Raw genomic sequence first — 26913 nt, forward strand, 5'->3', positions numbered from 1 at the left:
TTTTACATATGAGCCCCGTGCCACCTGCCCTGCTCATAGACTCATGGAAGGGCAGCAGCAGTCACAGCTAAGGCTGGGAGAGGCCTGTTCACTAGCCCTGACTCACCCAGGGAGGCAGGAACAGGGCCCAGCATGGATGGAGAGACAGTCTGGCTGGCTGTCACACACACACACACACAACCTGCTTCTCCTGTCGTCAAACACAAGCAGCATGATCTCTCACACACAGCTCCTAATTGTCAAACACACACTGTATATTCACACACAGTGACATGCTGCTTCTCCATGTCGTTATAACAAATCCAACAAAATCACACCCCACAAGTCCTCCCACAGGAAAGAAGCCTGACGTCATAATGTTCCAAAACAAGCGTCATTCCCTCAGGGGAAAGTCTTGTAACCACAATCCTGCAGCTGAAACCATCCCACATCTGAATAATTCAAAGGATAAGGACACATGCATTAATAAGATAGGCTGAGAGTAAGTGCCAACCGAGGCAAAACTAGATCTCTACTCCACAAGTTTAAGTAGTGCCAGTTTAAAGTCCAACACAGACCTGTCAAAACACCAGCTGAAAGAAACAACTCGTACTTGTCTTTAGTCTAACTAAAGAAGGGGTGGTGTGTGTTCCCAGTTTCAGGAAGAACAGATTAAACTGGTTTGAGTCGGTTCAACATTTCACCTCATAATAAAAGCAGAGTATTAGGGGGGGAAGTGGGAGAAGATAAATCAAATTGAAGCTAAGAGCTGAACAGTATGTCCTGTGGAGACCTGAGTGTGGAGTAATCGCGATTAACCCAGTACCAAAGTCTTCCGTAATTGGTCAGATGCTCGATTAAGTTCTGGGTCCATACGCAAAGAGAAGACGGGTTTCGGTCTTCGTTCAGACAAAGAGCTCCACCCTCCCTCTTTGCAAGTTATCAGGCAAGTCTACGGGCCAAATGTCCACTCCCGAAAATCAAAAAAGATGCAAACACCAGCGAAATCTTGATTTGTCCCAAGCACTAGAACTAACGCTAGTCATTATCTCACGACAGATCTACGATCCCATTAATGTTAATGTAGTCTGTCCACGAGAGATTAGGTGTGGAGCCATACTGTATCCCAATAGTCTAAAACAGTGGATCCCAAACTTTTTATAGTCCCGTACCCCTTCAAACATTCAACCTCCAGCTGCATACCCCCTCTAGCACCAGGGTCAGCGCACTAAAATGTTTGTTTTTGCCATTATTTTAAGCCTGCCACACACAAAACATAAAAATCTGTGAGTTGTCACAACCCGGCTCGTGGGAAGTGACAGAGCTCTTATAGGACTAGGGCACAAATATTAATATAATAACAATCAATTTTGCTCCTTATTTAGCCATCTTACATTTAAAACCTTATTTGTTCATCAAATATTGTGAATAACTCACCACAGGTTATAGAGAAGGGTGTGCTTGAAAGGATGCACACAACTTTGCAATGTTGGGTTATATTGGGAGAGTGGTCTTAAATCGTTTTCCACACAGTCTGTGCCTGTATATAGCTTTCATGCTAGTGAGGGCCGGGAATCCACTCTCACATAGGTATGTGGTTGAAAAGGGCATCAGTGTCTTAACAGCGCAGTCCTATCCAGAAATCTGGCAGTAGCTTTTGATTAAGTTACATTTTCACAGAACCCCTCATTGCAATTTCAATGAGGCTCTTGTTCAGATATCAGTAAGTGGACTGGAGGCAGGGTTTGAAAGTGATATCGAATCCAGTTTGTGTCGTCCGTTTAGGGAAAGTACCTGCGTAATTGCTCACCCAGCTCACTCAGGTGCTTCGCTTTATCACATTTGACATTGTCCGTAAGTGTGAGTTCGTTTGCATGCATGCAAAAAAAAAAAAAAGACCTGTGTGTTGTCCTTGTTAATGCAGAAAAGAGCTCCAACTTCTTAATCATAGCCTCAATTTTGTCACGCACATTGAATATAGTTGGAGTCCCTGTAATCCTAGATTCAGGCGAGAAAAAAACATCACCCAGATAGGCCAGTCGAGTGAGAAACTTATCATGCAAGCTCAGACAACTGAAAATTACAGTCAGTAAAGAAAACTTTAAGCTCGTCTCGCAGTTCAAAAAACGTGTCAATACTTTGCCCCTTTATAACCAGCGTACTTCTGTATGTTGTAAAAGCGTTACAGGGCCGCTGCCCATATCATTGCATAATGCAGAAGATACATGAGAGTTCAGGGGCCTTGCTTTAACAAAGTTAACCATTTTCACTGCAGTGTCCAAAAAGTCTTTCAAGCTGTCAGGCATTCTCTTGGCAGCAAGAGCCCCTCGGTGGATGCTGCAGTGTACCCAAGTGGCGTCGGGAGCAACTTCTTGCACGCGCATTACCACTCCACTGTCTCCCTGTCATGGCTTTTGCACCATCAGTACAGATACTAACACATCTTGACCACCGAAGTCCATTTGATGTCACAAAGCTGTCCAGTACTTTACAAATATCCTCACGTCCTGGTTTCCAATGTCTTCCTTAATTGACCCCACATAAACGTAACAGACATACCAGGAGCTGTGCCAGGCCCGCCGGTCTGTTGACTCATCCAACTGTAACGCATATAATTTACTGGTTTGTATGCTAAGCAGTAATTGTTTCAAAACATCTCCTGCCATGTCACTGATGCGTTGTGAAACAGTGTTTGATGAAGACATTGTCTGTATTGTTTTTTTGGCCTTGCCCCCCAGCATTGTCCCAGACATCTGCGGCAGCAGGAAGAATTAAGTCCTCCACAATAGTATGGGGCTTGCCAGTCCTAGCCACTCAGTAGGTCACCATATAAGACTCTTCCAGCCCTTTCTTATTAATGGTATCTGTTGCTTTAATACATGTCTTAACTACTCGAAAGCCGTCTTTATTCTCGCTCCAAAAACCTGTGGCTTATTTTTCAAATTGTCATGTTTCGTTTCTAAATGTTTCCCTCGAGAGAGTAACAGTTCATGTGATTGGATGTTAATTATTTGACATTGTGTTGTTATTTCACTGAACACACATATACACACCACACACACGTGTATGTAATATATACTGCTCAAAAAAATAAAGGGAACACTTAAACACATCCTAGATCTGAATGAAAGAAATAATCTTACTAAATACTTTTTTCTTTACATAGTTGAATGTGCTGACAACAAAATCACACAAAAATAATCAATGGAAATCCAATGTATCAACCCATAGAGGTCTGGATTTGGAGTCACACTCAAAATTAAAGTGGAAAACCACACTACAGGCTGATCCAACTTTGATGTAATGTCCTTAAAACAAGTCAAAATGAGGCTCAGTAGTGTGTGTGGCCTCCATGTGCCTGTATGACCTCCCTACAACGCCTGGGCATGCTCCTGATGAGGTGGCGGACGGTCTCCTGAGGGATCTCCTCCCAGACCTGGACTAAAGCATCCGCCAACTCCTGGACAGTCTGTGGTGCAACGTGGCGTTGGTGGATGGAGCGAGACATGATGTCCCAGATGTGCTCAATTGGATTCAGGTCTGGGTAACGGGCGGGCCAGTCCATAGCATCAATGCCTTCCTCTTGCAGGAACTGCTGACACACTCCAGCCACATGAGGTCTAGCATTGTCTTGCATTAAGAGGAACCCAGGGCCAACCGCACCAGCATATGGTCTCACAAGGGGTCTGAGGATCTCATCTCGGTACCTAATGGCAGTCAGGCTACCTCTGGCGAGCACATGGAGGGCTGTGCGGCCCCCCAAAGAAATGCCACCCCACACCATGACTGACCCAACGCCAAACCGGTCATGCTGGAGGATGTTGCAGGCAGCAGAACGTTCTCCACGGCGTCTCCAGACTCTGTCACGTCTGTCACGTGCTCAGTGTGAACCTGCTTTCATCTGTGAAGAGCACAGGGCGCCAGTGGTGAATTTGCCAATCTTGATGTTCTCTGGCAAATGCCAAACGTCCTGCACGGTGTTGGGCTGTAAGCACAACCCCCACCTGTGGACGTCGGGCCCTCATGGAGTCTGTTTCTGACCGTTTGAGCAGACACATGCACATTTGTGGCCTGCTGGAGGTAATTTTGCAGGGCTCTGGCAGTGCTTCTCCTGCTCCTCCTTGCACAAAGGCAGAGGTAGCGGTCCTGCTGCTGGGTTGTTGCCCTCCTATGGCCTCCTCCACGTCTCCTGATGTACTGGCCTGTCTCCTGGTAGCACCTCCATGCTCTGGACACTACGCTGACAGACACAGCAAACCTTCTTGCCACAGCTCGCATTGATGTGCCATCCTGGATGAGCTGCACTACCTGAGCCACTTGTGTGGGTTGTAGACTCCGTCTCATGCTACCACTAGAGTGAAAGCACCGCCAGCATTCAAAAGTGACCAAAACATCAGCCAGGAAGCATGGGAACTGAGAAGAGGTCTGTGGTCCCCACCTGCAGAACCACTCCTTTATTGGGGGTGTCTTGCTAATTGCCTATAATTTCCACCTGTTGTCTATTCCATTTGCACAACAACATGTGAAATTTATTGTCAATCAGTGTTGCTTCCTAAGTGGACAGTTTGATTTCACAGAAGTGTGATTGACTTGGAGTTACATTGTGTTGTTTAAGTGTTCCCTTTATTTTTTTGAGCAGTGTATATACACACACACACACACACATACACACACACACACTTAAATGTGAATCACATTTTTATTTGGCGTACCACCGCCGGCATTGCGCGTACCCCAGTTTGGGAATACCTGGTCTAAAACAACCTTGTCTCCATCAAGGGATATGGTAGCCACTTTAGACCATTACTGAGACACACCTGTAGAGTTGCTGGAACATCCCAGCGAGAGAGCGACCAGAGCCCCAGTGAATAACCCCTGCCCTGGGGGCGATAACCCATGTTATTCAGTAACACTGTGGTGCTGACTGGGGCAGTGCGAGATAGTTCTCTTCTGTCTCAGATTTATTTCTGTTAGTGTGACTCAGTAGACTAGGGCTGCTTCCCAAATGGCACCGTACTACTTTTGACCAGGACCCATAATGCTCTGGTCAAGAGCAGCGCAATATATAATATGGAATGCCATTTGAGACAGTGGGAAACCTAATCCAATAACAGACCGGCAGGACCCACAATGGCCACTTTACGTCGATACTCAATTTCAGCTCCTCACAAAACAAGTCGTTTACTGATCTGATTTGTCGAGTGATGCCTTTTGTGTGAAGCGGCTCCTCAGATCTTCAGTGATTGCATTATGTGTTGTGTATGTGAGGGGAGAGGTTTTTTAAAACTATAAACAGTGCCTAGGTTTCTCCCCCCCTCCCCGAGTTCATTCAAATGCGCATCTGCCAGCCACAAATGTCACTGGCCCGTAAATCACTTTGCATTCCCGGTGGTGGTGCAGTCACGGGATAGGCTGCCTTACCTGGTTGCCTTGGAAACCGTCGTCCTATCGGGTTTGGCTGTGGCTGAAGTGCTGGAAGGCTTGGGGGCAGCTGAGGCTGCAAGTCTGGAAGCTAGAGGAGAGGGAGAGCGAATGAGAAAGTGCATGAAGAGGGAGATGGGGGAGGAAAAAGGTGGCATGAAGATGAGGGGTGGGAGTGAGGACAGAGTATTGGGATGAAGGATTGGTGTAGTAGGAGTTGAGAGCAAATGTGTCTGCAGCCAAGCACAGGTGGGTTTGTGTCAGCTCTAAAATACATAGGACAGTAACTAAAGACTCAACACGGGACAAAGGAAAACAAAAAGCTGTGTCTAACCAAAGCATGATTAACAGGACTAAATACTCAGCAGTATGTTTGTGTGTGTGTGTGTGTGTATATAGTCCTCACCTGTGGTTTTGGGTCTGGCCCCGGCCCCATTAATGGGACCAGCAGCAGGAGGTCTCCTCGTTGGAGTGCCAGGACCCATCGCCGCAGTCCATGTAGCGTTGGTTGGCCTGGTAGCAGAGGTGGACCTGGGGACTCCGACAGCCTTCCTGTCAGCCACCTTAGTTTGGGTCCTGACAGTGGAAGCGGCAGCCGGCCCCACGGACCTCTTTGTGGCTGCAGCCGACGCCGGTGCTCCAGCTGTGGTGGTGGTCTTCTTTTTGTCCAAAGCTGCTTTCTTGGCCAGGTCACTGGCTGAGGACTTTAATCCATTGGTCATGTGGCTTGGGGCCGTGCCCGGACGAGAAGTGCTGGGTCCTGATGCCGGACCAGTTGTGGCCTTGGTGCCAGCTGTGCCTGGCCGCGGTTTAGCCAAGCCCGTGGTCTTAGCCTTGGGTTTGGGATCAGCTGCCGCCTTGCCATTGGCCCCATTGACCTCCTTGGACACAGGGGGTGCTGTGGGGTTTTCAGGCTGCGCTGTGGTGTTTTGGGTGTCTTCGGGCTGTGATGGAGGGGACGGGGAAGTTGAAGGGGCTGGCTGGGCGGGCATCTCGTCGGTGGCCATCCCCTGTGCCGAGGGCTCGGCTCCTACAGCTTCTGTGGGCTCCATGGCAACCCCATCCGGTTTCATCCCTTGTAGGCCCGGCAACGGTCTCACTCACCGGATCCAGCAGCTCAAACACACTGAAACCGGAGTGGAACCAACGTCCTGTCAACAACCTCACAGATCTGAATGGAGAGAAGAGAGATTCCTAAATGTTGACATTGAAATTGGTGTGAGAAAAAAAATAAACATGTTTATCATAGAACTACAAATACTGGTAGCAGAACTCAAGTATATTATCAGAATAGCCACACATGAAACCATGCAGTCGAAGACGAGTAGCATTTTAAAAACATTAGTACCAACGGAAATACCATGAGGCACATGGTCTCGCTGAGGAATTTGAAACTACTGGAAAAACAGGAGAGGAGCCTGGGAAGCCAACATGAAGATTCGTTTCTAAAATTGCACAGTCACTCACACTGTCTGATAGCAATACAATGTGAGGATCACAGCGACTGAGAACCGAGACATTTACAATCCATGATTAAAACTGGTATTGTCAGAGTACTATTAAAAGTTAGACATGCAATAAGAGAAAACAAAATGTCCTCCAGCATATATGGAGAGTGAGGGAGAGAGACCGCAAGGCCTTGCAATCGACAGACGGAGACAGGAAAACCAGGACCACATGTCCCATTTGTTTGTGATTCTGCTGCCCAGATACTGACCACGATGACAGCCAGCGATTACTAAGAAAAGTCAAACGCTGGTTCTGAGAGGCCTCAATGTACAATACTGTGCGAGACAAATGTAGAGCGTGGATGGACATTTGGGGGGGGGGTCTGGGGCTCATTAGCCTTGTTGGAGCCCTTCGAACCCTGGCAGGCTGCCTTTCCCAAGCCAACGTGGCCTCCTCTCCCCACTGCTGCTTTTTCTCATTTACTCTACTTTCCACCACCCCTTTCTATTACAAGCCCTCCCACCCACTTCTCCAGCTCCCCCCGTCCAACTGCCCCTCTACCAAAAACAATAGTTCATTTTTCTTCAGTATCCCCCCCCCTTCCCCTCACTCCTTTTTTTCCTTAGCCCCTTGTTCCTCTTTCCACTACTCTACCCCCTCGATACGCTATAAGATCTGTTCAGTCAACAGATGGTCTGGGCAGAAATCTGTGTTTGAAGATCAACAAACAGGCTTGGCAAGAGAGGGAGAGAGCGCGAGAGAGTGGAGCACACGCAGGAGAGAGCAAGAGTGAGGGGGGAGTGCAAGAGATGGAAAAGGAAGGAGAGCAAGAAGTAAAGAGGGAGAGCATAACAAAGACAGTAATTTAAGGGAGCAACGGAAGAAAAGGGAGAGCAAGAGGGGGAAAGGGAGAGAGGAATGGACGAGGAAGGGACTGGGAGAGCAGAGATACTTACTCAGAAGCCATCTGACTGAGGTCATCATTAATAGTTTTTGACAAACTTCAGTGGAGCAGATGGAAAAACCTACAGAGGCCAATCAGCAACACTATTCAGTTACTTACAGTTGAAGTTGGAAGTTTACATACACTTAGGTTGGAGTCATTAAAACTCGTTTTTCAGCCACTACACAAATTTCTTGTTAAACTATAGTTTTGGCAAGTCGGTTAGGACATCTACTTCGTGCATGACAAATCATTTTTACAACAATTGTTTACAGAGATTATTTCACTTACAATTCACTGTATCACAATTCCAGTGGGTCAGAAGTTTACATACACTAAGTTGACTGTGCCTTTAAACAGCTTGGAAAATACCAGAAAATGTCATGGCTTTAGAAGCTTCTGATAGGCTAATTGACATCATTTGAGACAATTGGAGGTGTACCTGTGGATTTCAAGGCCTTCCTTCAAACTCAGCGTCTTTGCTTGACATCATAGTTTCCCCATTTCAAAAGAAATCAGCCAAGACCTCAGGGAAAAAATAAAATAAAAAAGTAAAATAAATAATTGTAGACATCCACAAGTCTGGTTCATCCTTGGGAGAAATTTCCAAACGCCTGAAGGTACCACGTTCATTTGTACAAACAATAGTACGCAAGTATAAACACCATGGGACCACGAAGCCGTCATACCGCTCAGGAAGGAAACGCGTTCTGTCTCCTAGAGATGAACGTACTTCGGTGCGAAAAGTGCAAATCAATCCCAGAACAACAGCAAAGGACCTTGTGAAGATGCTGGAGGAAACAGGTACAAAAGTATCTATATCCACAGTAAATCAAGTCCTATATCGACATAACCTGAAAGGCCGCTCAGCAAGGAAGAAGCTACTGCTCCAAAACTGCCATAAATAAGCCAGACTACAGTCTGCAACTGCACATGGGGACAAAGATCATACTTTTTGGAGAAATGTCCTCGTCTGAAAACAAAAATAGAACTGTTTGGTCATAATGACCATCGTTATGTTTGGAGGAAAAAGGGGGATGCTCGCAAGTCAAACACCACAATCCCAACCGTGAAGCACGGGCGGCAGCTTCATGTTGTGGGGGTGCTTTGCTGCAGGAGAGACTGGTGCACTTCACAAAATAGGTGGCAATATGAGGAAGGAAAATGTGGATATATTGAAGCAACATCTCAAGACGTCAGTCAGGAAGTTAAAGCTTGGTCGCAAATGGGTCTTCCAAATGGACAATGACCCCAAGCATACTTCCAAAGTTGTGGCAAAATGGCTTAAGGACAACAAGTCAAGGTATTGGAGTGGCCATCACAAAGCCCTGACCTCAGTCCTATAGAACATTTGTGGGCAGAACTGAAAAAGCGTGTGCGAGCAAGGAAGCCTACAAACCTGACTCAGTTACACCAGCTCTGTCAGGAGGAATGGGACAAAAATTCACCCAATTTATTGTGGGAAGCTTGTGGAAGGCTACCCGAAACGTTTGACCCAAGTTTAAATTGTTTAAGGCAATGCTACCAAATACCAATTGAGTGTGTATGTAAACTTCTGACCCACTGGGAATGTGATGAAAGAAATACAAGCTGAAATAAAAATGACTATTATTCTGACATTTCACATTCTTAAAATAAACTGATCTAAAACAGGGACTTTTTACTAGGATTAAATGTCAGGAATTGTGAAAAACTGAGTTTAAATGTATTTGGCTAAGGTGTATGTAAACTTCCGACTTCAACTGTATTAACGTTGACACATACCATAGAGTGGAACACCTTGTCCCCAACTCTCCACACAAACCTCAGTTTGCTACTTATTCACACATTTTTATGTTTACAGAGGAATTTCTTTCCTTCAATACCGTTTGGCCTTGGCCTGTTTGAGTGACACGAGGCCTAACAGCCTTTAAATCCAGTCAATGACCGGACTAAAAAGGCAAATTAACAAACAGATCACTTGCGGGGATCCTGTGGAACTCGCTGGGCCAGTTTGATAGCGGACAGCCAATATAACTAATACCAAAACCCCTCCCCCAAAACACATGCACCCCTCTCAAATTCCCTCAATCTCTCTTCCTCCAAACCAATGGTCTGACCCTTATTTCAACCAGAGAGGACAAACAAAAAGCCTTCAGTGCCATTTTCCATGGTTTCTTTTCCCCTCCTCGTCCTTCTGGCTCTAACTGCAGGCAGAAAGGCTGTTCGCCGCCACCTCCCTTTTCTCCTCTTCTGTTACATATCTCCAGCACAGAGCAAGAGAGAGGCCAGGGAGGATAAAGGCACCATGAGGAGAGGGGCCAAGTTTCCAGCCTTCAGTCAACTGAGCAGGGCTACACCAGAGCTGCTAGCTGTTATTACAGATCTCTACATTATTCAAAGATATATATATATATATATAAATAATAGCATACTTAAACTCTTGATGACCCAAGAGGTTTTTGTGAAACAGAATTTGTTATCAATGACTTTGCTGAATCAAGTTTGGATTATTGCCCATGAGTTAGAGGCCAGTAGAGTTTCACAATGACCTAGTACATTGAGCATTATCATCAATCTAATTTGGGGAGAAAACATGGCTAAACTTAATTTACTAATTTGTCATCTCTTCACAATATCACAACTCAATACTCAGTGTTTCAAACAATGCGGCTACCGCATTTGGATGGGCTCTGACACCAACGTCGCGCTGTAACGATGCGTTAGGGAGATAGCGGGATGAGGGACGTCAGAGAGGGACGACTGCCGGCTAAGTCAATCCAGCGGGCAGCGCAGGGGGCCTGGGCAGGAGTCGGGTTTAACGCGCCGTCGCTGTACCCGCGTTCGGTGGACAGCAGCAGGATAAAAGGGGGATGTTTTGGCCTTAGGCAGAATGGGCACTGGCCTGGCTTTATTTGTGCCCATCGCTGGTCCAGCAAATGCCAGTGGCTGCTGACTTAACCACTAATACCAGGGGCTTACCAAAGTGGAGCCTGTATCGCATTCCTTACCATGAACTGAGCCGACCTCTGGGTAGTGGTAGGTGGCATTATGGCGTCACTAAAACCCTACACATGCATATCAAGGGCTTTGTTGAACTGTAGCAAGGCGATTAGTGAGGCTGTTAGAGACTCCTCTGCTTCAGAGAAGCTAGCTGTAGTTTGTCCTATTTCAAACTATTGCACGGCATCCTTCTTAAAACCACTCATCACCTAAATGTCCTCATGCCAAATTCTCTGGGAATTTCAGAGCTGCTTTCCATATCCCTGGCCAAGTCTTAGCATAGATTTGCAAATTGGAATGATTAAAAGGGGAACGCCCACCAAAAAAACGATAGAATAAATTACACGGTTGATAGATATGAAAAGGCGTCATGCATTTATGAAATAATGAGCCATTGTGCTCCCCTCCATTCATTTGCATAACAAATACCAGTAAAGAAAAAAGGTCTAATACCATATTCAGGACACAGCATGCTTACTTTCCAGCTAGCGCTGCAGCTAATATCACAATTAGCTCAATGCCCCTGGCAACAATTACCATGTGTTGGAAGTATGCAAATTCACAAGCCGGTTGGAAATTGCTCCCGGGCTGCAGTCTGACAACAGCGACTGGATAATAACTAGTGTCCAGGAAAACAAACTCTGCAAGTTGTCTGTTATTCTCTGGGTGTGTGGTTAAACGCTGCCATCGTAAGCCTGTTGGGGTGGGCTGTCTAGACGGAAGAAACTCACTGCCCCTGTCTCTGTCTCATCTTTGCTGCGTTGCATCTTCTAACTCATCCCCCCCCCCCCCCCTCTCTCGCCCCCTCTCTTTTTTCCATGCAGTTTAATTACAGCTGTCTGCAATCATCCTACAGTGCCAGCCATGTTTTAGCCGCGCAGCAAAATGGGTCACTTATAATACTCCTTTAATACAAACAGAGGGGGTTTAGCTGTGTTGAGAGTGGGTTGGAAATGCAGTTGGACTACAGGGAGAACGAAAGAGAAAAAGGGCAGGGGTTGGGATGGAGGTTGGGGGTGTTACTAATGTCAGCTTAGTGTCATAACAGTCTTAACCACAGGTGAAAAATAGATTCTTCTCTCTGCTAGCTCACAGAGGGAGGTGAACGGGGAGAGTGCGGAGGGGAAATATGAGGGGTGTTTCAATGATAAATCTGCCCTAAAGGTTTGAGGTTGAGGCCCAGTGTCGTGTGCACGTGCTGGAATGCCTGGGGAGAGCGCGGCCCAGGGCGTCTGTCGGTGAGCCGAGCCACCCCGTCCACATTCCAGCTCAGCCCGTCAGGCTCCTCAGGGTAGCAGCCTATAAAACAGCTGTCACAGGAAGGGTGTGTACGAATATATACACTGAAGAGTTGGTCCCATGTTTAATGAGCTGAAATAAAAGAACCCAGACATTTGATATGCACAAGAAGCTTATTTCTCAAATATTTTGGCCACAAATTTGTTTACATCCCTGTTAGTGTGCATTTCTCCTTTGCCAAGATAATCCATCCACCTGACAGGTGTGGCATATAAAGAAGCTGATTAAACAGCATGATCATTACACAGGTGCACCTTGTGCTGGGGGGGTGATAAAAAGCCCCGAAAATGTGCAGTTGTGTTACACAACGCCACAGATGTCTCCAGTTTTTAGGGAGTGTGCAATTGGCATGTTGAATGCAGCAATGTCCACCACAGGTGTTACCAGAGTTTTGTTTGGGATGCTTTGGATCAACAGTGTGTTCCAGTTCCCGCCGATATCCAGCAACTTGGCACAGCCATTGAAAGGGAGTGGGACAACATTCCACAGGCCACAATCAACAGCCTGATCAACTATGCGAAGGAGAGGTGTCGCACTGCATGAGGCAAATGGTGGTGACACCAGATACCGACTGGTTTTCTGATTCACGCTACTACTTCATCTGAGACCAACAGATGCATATCTGTATGCCCAGTCCTGTGAAATCCATAGATTAGGGCCTAATTTATTCATTTAAATTGAATGACTTCCTTATATGAACTGTGACTCAGTCAACTCTTTGAAATGGTTGCCTTTATATTTTTGTTCAGTATATAAACTGTGTGAGAGAGCGCAGGGGACGGTCTACCAGATTGTAACGCACAGCGGAATCAGAAGAATGCAAGTACTTGCATCATCTTTGACTACAAGACTTTGGACAATAGACCTCCATTTTAGACTACACTGCCAAAGAAAACCCTGTGTCTGTGACCAACCTTCCCTGACTGCCCCTCTGCCTGACAGAAACAACCTAATTGAGCATTTAACACAGCGTCTGCTAGCTAGACTAAACTAGGCCTGGATGGTAGAGACTATGGTGTACCTGAGCTGTAGCGCCATGGGTGTTCGACCAACAGGGGCCTCAGTCTCTGGTTATTCATTAACGGACTGCTGTCTGACTGAGTGAGGCCTTGCTATGTGGAGGCCTCCGAAGTACTGGGGCTCTGGCCAAAGGAAACACAGGCTTCATTCAGTGTGTGTGTGTAAAGGGGTCTGACAGGAAAGGAGGGTAGATAATGAGGGAGAGAGAGTAGAGAGGCTTTAGATAGACAGGAGTTTTGTACGAGAACAGAGTATTGGAGAAGGAGGGGTTTATTAGGGAAGGGGGTTTCCTACATAGAACTTCATTATTGGACCAGTTCCCTGCAGACAGGAAAGGGGCAGTCCCTAGTCAAAGTCAACAACTGACCAAGTTCACCAGAAGTTACAACGCATTTTGACCAAAGCAGGCAGACACACACACACACACACACACACACACACACACACACGCGTGTCATCTTCATAAGGGGAAATCATAGCAAAGCATTTTGCAATGGAAAACAAACTTGACCAATATCAAATGTCGGTTCAGGTAATCCTTCCCCTTGTCAGTCCATTTTCTTTCATTGAGTACCTAATGAATGACCAAAGTCATTAACCTACCAACAGCATGAGAACACAGCCTCCTAAATACTTCCTATCCACTCAGGGGGAAAATAAATAGTTGAGCAGGGAAAGCCAGAACTGGCCCATCTAGACTGCCAGCCAGTCCAAAGAGGGAGCCAATATATTTAGCAAGAGGGGGAAGTTGAATGAACTCTTAGGATTGGTGGTGGAAGGGCGAAGGATGGGGTGAAGTGTGTGGGGTGTGGAGAGAGCGTAAGACTGTTGCTTTGTCAGCCCATATAAGGCAGTGTTGCAGAATTCTGCTGCATCACCACAGAACACTCAGAAAACACAGCACGCAGAGAGAGATCCAATCTCCTGATGAAATCCACCAACACAAGAAAGTCATTACTCACGGCATAATGACAGGAGAGGCTCTGCTGAGCATGAGCCCAGCTCTCTTCTCAACCCAGTTGCATGGGCTGTCTCAGTCCTTCTCAACTAAATGAAAGATACTGTTGTCATAGACATGGGAGTCCCTGCTCTCAAATTTAGAAAATACAGCAAATCAACAAAGGCAAACCAGGCAGGTCACTAGTGATGCAAGTCGGTATTCGACGTCCAGCCATGTCTGAGGACGTCGGGAGATGACGTGGAAACCGGCCACTAGGGGCAACAGTGAGCTGTTACCTTCAGAGAGGCGGATGGGTGTAAGCATCTGTGTTATATATACAGTTGAGGTCGGAAGTTTACATACACCTTAGCCAAATACATTGAAACTCAGTTTCACAATTCCTGACATTTAATCCTAGTAAAAATTCCCCGTCTTATGTCAGTTAGGATCACCACTTTATTTTAAGAATGTGCAATGTCAGAATAATAGCAGAGAGAATGATTTATTTCATTTCAGCTTTTATTTCTTTCATCACATTCCCAGTGGGTCAGAAGTTGACATACACCCAATTAGTATTTGGTAGCATTGCCTTTAAATTGTTTAACTTGGGTCAAATGTTTTGGGTAGCCTTCCGCAACCTTCCCATAATAAGTTGGGTGAATATTGGCCCATTCCTCCTGACAGAGCTGGTGTAACTGAGTCAGGTTTGTAGGCCTCCTTGCTCGCACACGCTTTTTCAGTTCTGCCCACACATTTTCTATGGGATTGAGGTCAGGGCTTTGTGATGGCCACTCCAATACCTTGACTTTGTCTTAAGTCATTTTGCCACAACTTTGGAAGTATGCTTGGGGTCATTGTCCATTTGGAAGACCCATTTGCGACCAAGCTTTAACTTCCTGACTGATGTCTTGAGATGTTGCTTCAATATATCCACAATTTTCTTTCCTCATGATGCCACCTATTTTTTGAAGTGCACCAGTCCCTCCTGCAGCAAAGCACTCCAACAACATGATGCTGCCACCCCCATGCTTCAGTTGGGATGGTGTTCAGGCTTGCAAGCCCTCTTTTTCCTCCAAATCTAACGATGGTCATTATGACCAAACAGTTCTATATTTGTTTCATCAGACCAGAGGACATTTCTCCAAAAAGTACGATCTTTGTCCCCATGTGCAGTTGCAAACCCTAGTCTGGCTTTTTTATGGCAGTTTTGGAGCAGTGGCTTCTTCCTTGCTGAGCGGCCTTTCAGGTTATGTTGATATAGGACTCATTTTACTGTGGATAGATACTTTTGTACCCGTTTCCTCCAGCATCTTCACAAGGTCCTTTGCTGTTGTTCTGGGATTGATTTGCACCATCTCTAGGAGACAGAACGCGTCTCCTTCCTGAGCGGTATGACGGCTGCATGATCCCATGGTGTTTATACTTTTGTACTATTGTTTGTACAGATGAACGTGGTACCTTCAGGCGTTTGGAAATTGCTCCCAAGGATGAACCAGACTTGGACGTCTACAATTTTTTGGGCAGATTTCTTTTGATTTTCCCATGATGTCAAGCAAAGAGGCACTGAGTTTGAAGGTAGGCCTTGAAATACATCCACAGGTACACCTCCAATAGGCTAATTGACATCATTTGAGCCTATCAGAAGCTTCTAAAGCCATGACATTTTCTGGAATTTTCCAAGCTGTTTAAAAAGGCACAGTCAACTTAGTGTATGTAAACTTCTGACCCACTGGAATTGTGATACAGTGAATTGTAAGTGCAATAATCTCTGTAAACAATTGTTGGAAAAATGATTTGTCATGCACAAAGTAGATTCCTAACCAACTTTCCAAACTATAGTTTAACAAGAAATTTGTGGAGTGGCTGAAAAATGAGTTTTAATGACTCCAACCTAAGTGTATGTAAACTTCAGACTTCAACTGTATGTATGTATGCATGCATGCATGCATGCATGTATGCATGCATGCATGCATGCATGCATGCATGCATGTATGTATGTATGTATGTATGCATGTATGTATGTATGTATGTATATATATATTCCCCCCACACACTGAGCTTGGATTAATACTGTGAAAATTATGATCATGCCCTTTTATTGTAAGAACTGCTTGAAAAGACAGCCTGAAATTTCTGCCTGGGATGGAGTTTTGGCCTGCCTGGTGACATCAGAAAATGAGTTAATAGACCAATAGCGCTTTGCTAAGAAGCCATCTGTTTAAAAAATATATATATTTTTTGGAAAACTTAATTGTTACCCAGAAATGATTTGATATAGAGAAAAAATAATGGTAGCATTGGACCTTTAACCTGTCTGGGCTAGGGGGCAGTATTTTCATGGCCGGATGAAAAATGTACCCAATTTAAACAGGTTACTACTCTGGCTCAGAAACTAGAATATGCATATTATTAGTAGATTTGGATAGAAAACTATGAAGTTTCTAAAACTGTTTGAATGGTGTCTGTGAGTATAACAGAACTCATATGGCAGGCAAAAACCTGAGAAAAAAATCCAACCAGGAAGTGGATTGTAGTTTTTCAAGACTGGGCCTATTCAGTATACAGTGACTTAAGGTTCAATTTGCACTTCCTCAGGCTTCCACTAGATGTCATTAGTCTTTAGAACGTGTTTCAGGCATTTGCAGTCAACAGAGAGCGAACAAGACCTCCTGGAGTCTGATGACAGAGAATGACAGGCCACAATTACGCGCGGTGGTAGCTGTGTTCCATAACGTTTTTCAAGACATTGGAATCGTCCGGTTGGAATATTACTGAAGTTTTACGTTAAAAAGGCCCTAAAGATTGATGTTTTACAACGTTTGACATGTTTCATCGAACGTAAATAACTTTTTGTTGTGAAATTACCAGTACGGGAAAAAATGTATGAAATGTATGCATTCACTACTGTAAGTCGCTCTGGATAAGAGCGTCTGCTAAATGACTAAAATGTACATTTTCGGCACGCTTCCTACATTTGGAGTAGCTTACTGAACGCGCAAACAAGGAGTTGTTTGGACATAAATTATGGACTTTATCGAACAAAACAACATTTATTGTGGACCTGGGATTCCTGAAAGTGCCTTCTGATGAAGATCAAAGGTAAGTGAATATTTCTAATGCTATTTATGATTTTAGATGACTCCAAAAATGGCGGGCATCTGTATTGCCTGGTGTATTTTTCTGAGCGCAGTACTCAGATTATTGCAAAGTGTGCTTTCCCCGTGAAGCTTTTTTGAACTCTGTCACAGCGGTTGCATAAAGGAGATGTTCATCTATAATTCTGTGAATAACAGTTTTAATATTTTATCAACGTTTATGATGAGTATTTTAGAAAAATTGTTGTGCTGATTCACCGGCAGTATTGGAGGCCAAATATTTTCTGAATATCACGCGCCAATGTAAAATGCTGTTTTTGGATATAAATATGAACTTTATCCAAAACATACATGTATTGTGTAACATAATGTCCTAGGAGTGTCATCTGATGAAGATCGTCAAAGGTTAGTGCTTCATTTAGCTGTGTTTTGGGTTTTATTGACATGTCCTTGCTTGGAAAATGGCTGTGTGATTATTTTTTGTCTATGTACTCTCCTAACATAATCTAATGTTTTGCTTTCGCTGTAAAGCCTTTTTGAAATCGGACAATGTGGTTACATCAAGGAGAAGTTTATCTTTAAAATGGTGTAAAATAGTCGTATGTTTGAGAAAGTTGATTTATGACATTGTTGTTTTTGAATTTGCCGCCCTGATATTTCACTGGCTGTGTCCCGCAGGTGGGACGCTGGCATCCCACTTAGCCCATAGAAGTTAATAGGCCTAAATTACCTTGGGCACACTTGTGCCAAGTGCAGCATGAAATGATAAGATCCTATATGGAGGCTGCAGTGGGCTCTATATAGGCTAGTAGGCAGGGTATAAGAAGGGTAGGGGTCGTAAGTGCCAAAGCGTGTGAGTGAGCGATGTCCTCGGCAGACCCAGCTGGGGGCGGGTTGTTCACATCCCAACACACTAACCACCACTGCCGCCTTCTTCCACACACTGCAAAAGAGGCAGGAAACCACACACACAAAACACAGCTCTACTCCAAAGAATTTCTGGGACACAGTGAGGGAGGGAGAGAGAGGCACTGGCATTCTTTCACAGTCCCTGCTGGCGTCTGATGATAACAAAAAAGGCGATGGTTGCCGAGCCGACTTTTTCAGGATCTTTAGTCTGCTGCTCTCAAAGATCCAGAGCTTCTGCGTACGTGTATATTCTCTTTAGGTGCAGATAACAGGCTACTCAGTGGAATGGTGCTCGTTTAATAAAGTTAGATCAAAGCTGAATCACTGTCTGCAAGATCACAGTATTCTACATAACCGAACCAAATATAATAGCATAAAACTGTCAAACAAAAACATCACGCATTCAACATAATTCTTCAAGTTTTACCTGTGAAACATCCATGCAGAATGATTCTATATAGTAACCATTTGATCTCAATCACTTTAAAAATCGGGGAAATGCATTCAGATTTTCTTCAGTTATACAGTGTTGTTTAGAAGTAGCCTCCAGTGTTTAGAATGATGGTGCTAACTAATTTTAGAGCAGATGGTGTTAAACTATTGCATAACCTACCTGCGTATTTTGCCAAGTGGCACGCACTGTTGACAGTAATTTGAAACTACTATGCCATTATATTTGGTTATGGTGAACACTGATTAATGATCTTGCAGACATTGATCCAACTTTATTAAACGAGCACCATGACCATTTGCCCAATGACTGTAACGCAGGCCAATTAATGTTGAATAATACTTAACGTTAGTGAAATTCCAGTAACCAATCATATTATACTATAATGCTATTGATATGTTTAAGTTGACAGCTATTACAAATCAGCTGTCAGAAGCTGCATGACAAGCAGTTAATTTGAGCCAATCCAAAAAAAAATCAATATTATCTTAGTCCCTGTCCTAACCACACGTTAATACACCAGTTGGCGCCAACATGCAAAAAAAAATAAATAATAATAAGCTAGACCGGAACATGAAGAGCTACAGCCATTCCATGGAAGAAAAACAGTTACAACTTCTCAACAATTTCAATAAAACTGAACTAAAAGAGAGAACTGGGTATTAACACACTTATCTATACAAACGTGCTGTGAAGGGATTGAGGGAAAGATTGACACCAGGATTTGGTGAGTTTTCATAAGGAAAACGAGCTGCTAGCGATTAGGCTAGTTAAGCTATTGACAGCATTTTGTGCGTGTTCATACTGAACCAAACGTACGCACAAGCCGCTAACATTCATAGGCTGACTACACCGCTCGCGTCGCGAAATACATTTTGAAATCTATATTATTCAATTATTGCGCCAATGAGCATCTGCTTTGCCAAGGGCTAAAATAGAAGTCAGTTCTATTTCTGATGCAGGTTGTGCTGCAAGTCCTGCCTCGCCCATCTCCTTATTGGTTTATAGAAGCAGGTATCCACATGCCATCTCCTCATTGGTTATACCCAAGTGAGTGAAAGACGAAATAGGTCGGTGGCGGTAATGCACGTAATTTATGAAAGTTGCCAATCGCAATATAAAGTCAAGAGAAGAAAAAGCCTGGAAGGAGGAGAGATGACTAGAAACGATTTGGTTGACCGTGGATTAATTGGAGTAGAGGACCTTGTGCATTTCAGGTAAAATAACTCAATGTTTATATCCCAGGACAAATTAGCTAGCAAGCGCAAGCTAGCTAGCTAAATTGCAATAAATGTTTAATGCTTTTCGACCTGTCCCCAAATTAATATAATTGGTTCAGAGTTTGTTTTGATATTTTAACATGTGTGTCGTGATCGCGTTTGGTGTGGGGGGACAAAATACATTTATGTACGATGGCGCACACGCGCAGTCGGTTTGGGTTCCGTGTTACGCTAGCTCAGTTATCGATCAATTGAAATAGCAAACGTTAGTGATCATGCATGGCAAACTATTTTAGTTTATACTTTTATAAAAAGTTATTAACTAGTATCAATATCCATTTTCGTACACTTATGTTTTAGATTACTTTATAAGAAATGACATGTAGGTGTAAGCACTAGTACTTTTCATTTGCCCGGGATAGTTAGTCTATTGTTCAGTCCACATGAGTCTGGTGCTGTAGTTAAAGTGTAAAGCATTTTGAGTAAGTTTTATCTTCTTATTCCTGTAAGAGATTGAAGCTAAGCACTATATTAATGGTTATATGAGAAGGTACTTATGATACACTTAAACGCCTTAGTGTTAAATTGATCAGCACAATCACTCACATTTGATTCCATCTCAGTGGTTTATGTCAATATTTGTGAATTGGTTTGTGTTTTATGTGGATTCATGTTTATTGTATTGCCATTTCAACTTTGAAATCTGAGACCCTCAGAGTTGGGTGCACCCTAGTAAACTATAGGCAGAATATATGGTCGATATCTAAGTCTGTTGTAAAGTTGATGCATTTCATTCATATTGAGCTCATTGTACAAATTTCACATATCAATATTTACTCAAGGTGATTCATTTTTTTGTAAGTGTTTTTATTTACAAGATACAAGCCGGCATTCTTTTCCTAAACTATTCAGTTGTGTGGTTTTCATTTCTCCCTACTGCTTCAGTAGCGAACCTAACTGGTCCAATAGAGTTTAAGCTTAAACATACAGTAGCCCATAGTGTTAAGCAATTGTTACATATGCATCGCCTGAGTAGCCTCTTCTCCAAGTGTCGAGAATATACACATGCACAGAATCTTTTAGTGCTGTAGACTAAAGATCCTGAAAAAGCCAGAGCCGCAGCCACTCCCGTAACAAAAACAGGCCATGTTGGTACAACACACACACACACACACACACACACTACTGTGGGCCCTCCCAATGAAGCTATGCACCGCTGCCTTCCCATGCACACCCTATGGTGGCAGGCTTTTTCACAGTGACCTGAGGGCGAGGGCAGGGTGCTGATCTCCTATGAGGCATCGCCACAGGAGAAACTCTCCCATAGAAGATAGCTTACTGACCTTTACCCTTCCGTTTAACCAGATCCACTGGCACAATGGACTCAGAGTGGAATGGAATTACTCAGTGGGAATATGAGCTCATGCCGACCTGAAAAGATATCGCTACTAACTAACTGTAGCCCATGGCATCTCACCTGGCAGTACACTGAAGAGGTAGTGCTCATTTCAGTTGGAGACGGAATTGAAGCATAAAACCTGTCAATGACAAACCAAATCTCATAAATGACCTATCAAATGCCTCCATGGCTAATTAAAAACAAAACACACAGGATCCCCAAGCCAGCCAGCATTAAATGTCTTAGGGTACAATCCAAAACATGGGACCCCCTACTGGAGCCCTGCACAGGCATGTATTTTAAGCCCCCCCCCCCCCCAAACCCTAACCATGCCCAAGACATTCAGGCCCCATTGTTTCTGCCAAGTTTAAGGCCCAGCCCAAAATCAGAAATGACTTCCTCCATTAGTAAACCCTTTAGCTGCTACTCTCCATCGGTCACAAGCTCCCTGCACTCCGAGTCAGTGAGTAACCATAACAAGGGCTCCACTTGGGCTGCTCTGCTCAATGAAGAGACATGAGAGCAGTTAGCTGTAAACTCCGACGAAACGCAAGGAACATCGTTGTGATCCTAGTCAGATATGACTGTACTGCGCAGCAGAGCACAAGCAAAATGGCTCAGCTTCAAAATGTTTAGTGACACCCAAACCCTGCCCGTACCCTAGTTATTGATGAATGAACAGGCCCTAACCCCATGTATAATGTCGGGGTCCGTCGAGCTCAGGTCGGCTAGCGGAGCTGTACCCCACCAAGCGCCCTTTTCCTGCATCACCCCACCCCTCACTGGGTGTCCTCCGCACTAGGGGTCTTCTGGAAGCCCCGCCCCAGGTATAGTTGGCGCACCACAGAGCTTGTTAACTCTAGACAAAGACCTGTATGACGCGTCTGGACAGTCCCACTTCCTGGATGACTGATGAGGCAGACCCCGTTGGAGACACCAGGGCACAAGGTCCCTTTGCCAACTTGGGTAGACCATAGATATACGGAGAAAACAAAGATGCTTCTAAGCTATTCTATGGATCAGTAGTGGACATCTCCAAGTCATGGAGGACTGCAGTGTGTGCATGCTCCAGTTTCAGTCCAGCTCCTATGAACAAACCCTATCCTGGCCTAATGAAAGTCCATAGTTAGTTGATTGCTTGGCTGAAGTGTATGTGTCCTGCAAGCGCTGCAGCCCTCTAGGATTAGAGCTGCTGTCCCTGACATATAGGATGGACATGAAGCATTGGCTTAGCCATGCTAAACAATTCATTAGCTGGACTGTGTACTTAAACCACACGTTAATGTTAATTCATTCCATAGGGGGGCATGGAGATGTGCTAAGTGACTTTAAAGCACTCGATAATGGGATGAGGAGGATAAGGCTGTGGCGAGTCACGCTACAGGCTAAGTGGATAGTTAGTGTAGCCAATTAGCCAAGGGGGAATCAGATGGGATAGCCTAACAAGGTAGTGTTAAGGGAAATCGTAAGACAATGGGGTAACCAAGTCATTTAGCCTGGGGGGAATAAGAAGGGAATAGACTCGAGGCTAGCACAATCTGGTTAAACTGGACCAGGTTCAAAGCAGCACTGAGCCAGGTTTGGTCTGGGGGTCTCGTCAAGACACGAATGAGGCTGAATGTTCTCGCAGGGTGGGAGATGGCAGAGGGGAGGTGTGTGTGCTGGTTGTCAGTGGGTAATCTGAGGATTAAAAGGTAACAGACAGGGCCCATTGTCTGCCCCTGTGCCCACTGAGCCCCCTTTGTCCTGGGGCATAGAGGGGCATATGGATTAGTTTAGTCAGGGCAGGGGGACAGGGGTAGCAGCTGGCATGCTTGATTTTGGCCAAAATCCCACGAGAACAACCAGGCCTGGGACACCAGGGCTCTAAATTCATAAATCCTTGATACCTCACATCTTCTCAAACCCCATTGGAGAAGGTCTGAGGGGTTTGCGAAGGAGGCAAGGGGATAGGTTGCAGGGAATCACTGAAAGACTAATTGAGATAAAGCCATGACAGACCAGGGACACCAGGCTTTGTAGGGATGGGGAGGGTGAGGCTGACAGTGGGATGGCTACAGGGCCGCTCCTCTCTTTGGATCAGGAAGAAAGTCAATATTGGAAAGTAGCTGTGCTCTGTGGTGCTGCTGACTCAGGGCCAGATCAGTTACCAGGGCTATGAGCAGCCAGGGTGAGCCCAGGCCAGATGGACTGACCCCATCACGCCTGCCTGGCTGCCACGCACTTGGGGGCACACACACCATGGCTCTATTACTGAACACACAGACCTAGGTTACTCATGGGTCGAGAGGCAGACCAGAGCAAAACAGGATGTGTGTAACCAGCCACAACACAGACAGCAAGGGCCGTCATACACACACCTCAAACCTTGGGGTCAACGCCTAACCACAAATCAAACCTTGTCCCAAAGCACCCCATTAAAACAAACCAGATATGGCTAAAGCCCATCGGTAGAGATACAGTGCGAATAGATTTGAATGAAGCCTCATAGGAAACATTTTAAATAAGTGGACTTAATAATTCTTTGAGCAGGCATCTTAAGGTCAGACCGTAACACACAGGATCTGACCAAACTAGATTCCTGAATGTGCTGAACACTTTGGCTCACAGCAGAGCACAGAGCCACATTTCACAACGCCAGGCAGCCACAGAGTCTAAAAGCAGTGGGTGTCCATTGCGTCGTGGCTAATAAAGAGAACGCTGAATGCCAAGGCACAGACCACCACAGTGGCAAGCGCTACAGCAGCACAACCACAGCTTCCCACGGGACAGCCGGCAGCAGCCCTTCCAGACTGGAGACCGTGTCTGCGTCCCAAATAGTACCCTACTCCCTATATTTGGGGCCGACTTACTGAGACACCGTAGAAACCACTGAGAGAATGCATGATGAAACCTACTGTAATTGTATTTCACGGCAGATGTGTGCCATACGTAATACAGCAAATTGAGGGATTTTATGGCAGTTGATAAGGTAGATAATAGCTAGTCTCGTCAGGGTGTGTGTAATTAGGTATTATATCATCTGCTCACTACGCAGGGCAAAGAAAATGGATTTGAGCCCAGTGACCTTGACATGCATTGCGTAATATCTCAGCAGCTGTTGCGTCGATGCTTTCACATGGCCCCAACAATAACCAGTGCAAATAAGGTTGCATTAAGCAACCATACAAGTGGAAAGCCATTTGAGTCAACAGCACACTTTTGTGACACCCACACTCCCAAGACTATTATTTAAGTGAATTTGTTGAAGGCACCCAAAGAAATAACTCAGATAAGAGTTTTACGGCTGTATCCAATTGAAGCAGCGGTCTGGTCACGCGATCGGAAACAATGCATTGACAACCACCTGTATTTCTGTGAGTCTTACCTAAAATAGACAACTGCAGCTGCCCCATAGGGCACCATGCTGACTAACAAGGGAGTCCAGACTACAGGAGAGGAACCATTTGAAGTGCACCAGTGCATTTACATTCCAAGACTATTTGGGTGCTACCGTAAATTCCGGACTATAAGCCTCAACTTTTTCCCCAGGCTTTGAACCTCGCGGCTTAAACAATGACACGGCTAATATGGATTTTTCCCGCTTTCAAAAAAACACATTCTGTGACGTGCTCAGTTTTTTGGCAGCATGAAGCTTTCATTAGACCAATGAAATTGCCGAACGGGTTAAGGTCAAACAACTTTTTTGTTTACTGTTTAGATTAAGTTGAGCGCTCTCAAACTTCCCATCATTCTGATTACGGTAGTCATTTTGTCACCCTCATCATGGCAAAGACACGGAGAAATGCATATGATGCAGCTTTCAAGTTGAAGGCGATTGATCTGGCTGTTGGAAAAGGAAATAGAGCTGCTGCACGGGGGCTTGGTCTTAATGAGTCGATGATAAGACGTTGGAAACAGCAGCGTGAGGAATTGACTCAGTGCAAAAAAAACTAAAGCTTACTGCTAATTTTTTATTTTTTGTTACAAGCCGTGTTTCGTTAAAGCCTATTTATTTTTGTTCCAAGCCGTGTTTCGTTAAAGCCTGTGTAAAGTTAATTTGTTTAATGTACCGGTAGGCAACCTGCGGCTTATAGACATGTGCGGTTTATTTATGTTCAAAATAAATAAAACATTTAAATTCAGTGGGTGCGGCTTATATTCAGGTGCGCTTAATAGTCTGGAAATTACGGTAAATCATGTTACATGACTCTCGTAGAAAGAACGTTAGTTCTACGAGGCTGATCTAAGGTCAGTTCTCTTTCAATAACTACAGCGATAAAGATGATTTTAGGGTTGGTAATACTGATCCTAAACCTGCACGTAGGGTAGTCTCGTCAACCCAACCATAGACAAAAGTAGTGGCATAGGCAAACTATCACTACTTTATCCGCTTTAAAAAAATACTGGCTAGCAAGATGGAGATCAGAGGTTATTTTAAAGGAGTGCATTTCGCTAGTGGCTAGGTTTTTTTTAATTTTATTTTTAAACAACCTTTATTTAACTAGGCAAGTCAGTTAAGAACAAATTCTTATTTTCAATGACGACATAGGAACAGTGGGTTAACTGCCTTGTTCAGGGGCAGAACGACAGATTTTTACCTCGTCAGCTCTGGGATTCGATCCAGCAACCTTTCGGTTACTAGTCCAACGCATCAACTTCCTGCAAAACCACTGCAAAGGTTTTGCCTGAAAACTTTGGTTTTGAATTGCAACGTTCTGTTACGTCCACCCTGTAATTTGTTGGGAAAGTCCCTTGAATTTTTCCCCTTTACTGACGTAGTGTGATATAGTTCCTCTATGCCAAAAGAGCCCATAATTGAAACCAGACTCTAGTCACTGACTACTGCAGAGGTTTAGGATGAGGACAGAAGAAGTGGCGACCGTACAGGGGAAGTGTTATTATCTTAAACCGGGGTATCAAAGTCATTTTTCACCCAGGGCAGGCCGCACAGAATTTGTTATATTAAAAAAAATAAGCAAAATATTGTCCTCCATCTATCGTTTCTGGAATTTTCAATGCACCCTGACATGGAGGTGATTATTAGTGAGCTGGACACAATGCACCCTGACATGGAGGTGATTATTAGTGAGCTGGACACAATGCACCCTGACATGGAGGTGATTATTAGTGAGCTGGACACAATGCACCCTGACATGGAGGTGATTATTAGTGAGCTGGACACAATGCACCCTGACATGGAGGTGATTATTAGTGAGCTGGACACAATGCACCCTGACATGGAGGTGATTATTAGTGAGCTGGACACAATGCACCCTGACATGGAGGTGATTATTAGTGAGCTGGACACATTCAAGAAACTGTTTGAATGTGGGTCCATTATAATTGACAGTTGATTTGATTTTAGTCATTTTAAAGTATATTTAAAAATATAGAATAATAAGAGCATCCGCGGGCCAGATTGGACCCCCCTCCCGGACTGCATGTTTGACACCCCTGATCTTGTGAACTTATTAGGAGCCCAGGCTGCCATAGGCATCAGTGAGAGAGATGGTTTCACACCCCTGCAGTGATAATTCACACTCAGAGGGTTGCCTGAGAGGTCACTGCTCAGCGAGGACATACACTCCCCACTCAGGGCGGGCGAGAGGGTGTCACTGTCAAACCCCTGCAGCAACGTAACCTCTCAGTCAATGTGACACCCTGAAACGGATATAACACACACCCCTACAACAAAATCCAAAAACCAAACAAGATCACATTCACCACATTAACAAAAGGAAAACAGTCATGTCTCCTTTAAGAAATCAAATGACAATTTAACACAATTAGCACTTTCTTTCAAATTGAAAGATAACACTTGATC

General features: G+C 44.7%; 1 protein-coding gene across 3 annotated transcripts in view; it reads right to left on the reverse strand.

The window, feature by feature from the left end:
- Nucleotides 1–26913, reverse strand: part of prr36a (proline rich 36a) — a 46501-nt gene that overhangs the window by 18008 nt on the left and 1580 nt on the right. For 2 of the 3 annotated variants that reach the window (XR_006757977.1, XM_014131394.2), the window contains exons 2-3: nucleotides 5807–6571; nucleotides 5401–5491 (exon numbers count right to left, since the gene is read on the reverse strand). Coding sequence is in view for 2 of the 3 variants with exons in the window: in XM_014131394.2 (XP_013986869.2) it covers nucleotides 5401–5491; nucleotides 5807–6473 (758 nt within the window). In the remaining variant the exon portion in view is untranslated. Of the gene's footprint in view, nucleotides 1–5400; nucleotides 5492–5806; nucleotides 6572–7805; nucleotides 7853–26913 lie in introns of those variants that run through there. The other variant, XM_045691270.1, reaches the window with a different exon arrangement.

This window comes from Salmo salar, chromosome ssa12 (genome assembly GCF_905237065.1).
Source record: "Salmo salar chromosome ssa12, Ssal_v3.1, whole genome shotgun sequence".
Classification (NCBI taxonomy): domain Eukaryota; kingdom Metazoa; phylum Chordata; class Actinopteri; order Salmoniformes; family Salmonidae; genus Salmo; species Salmo salar.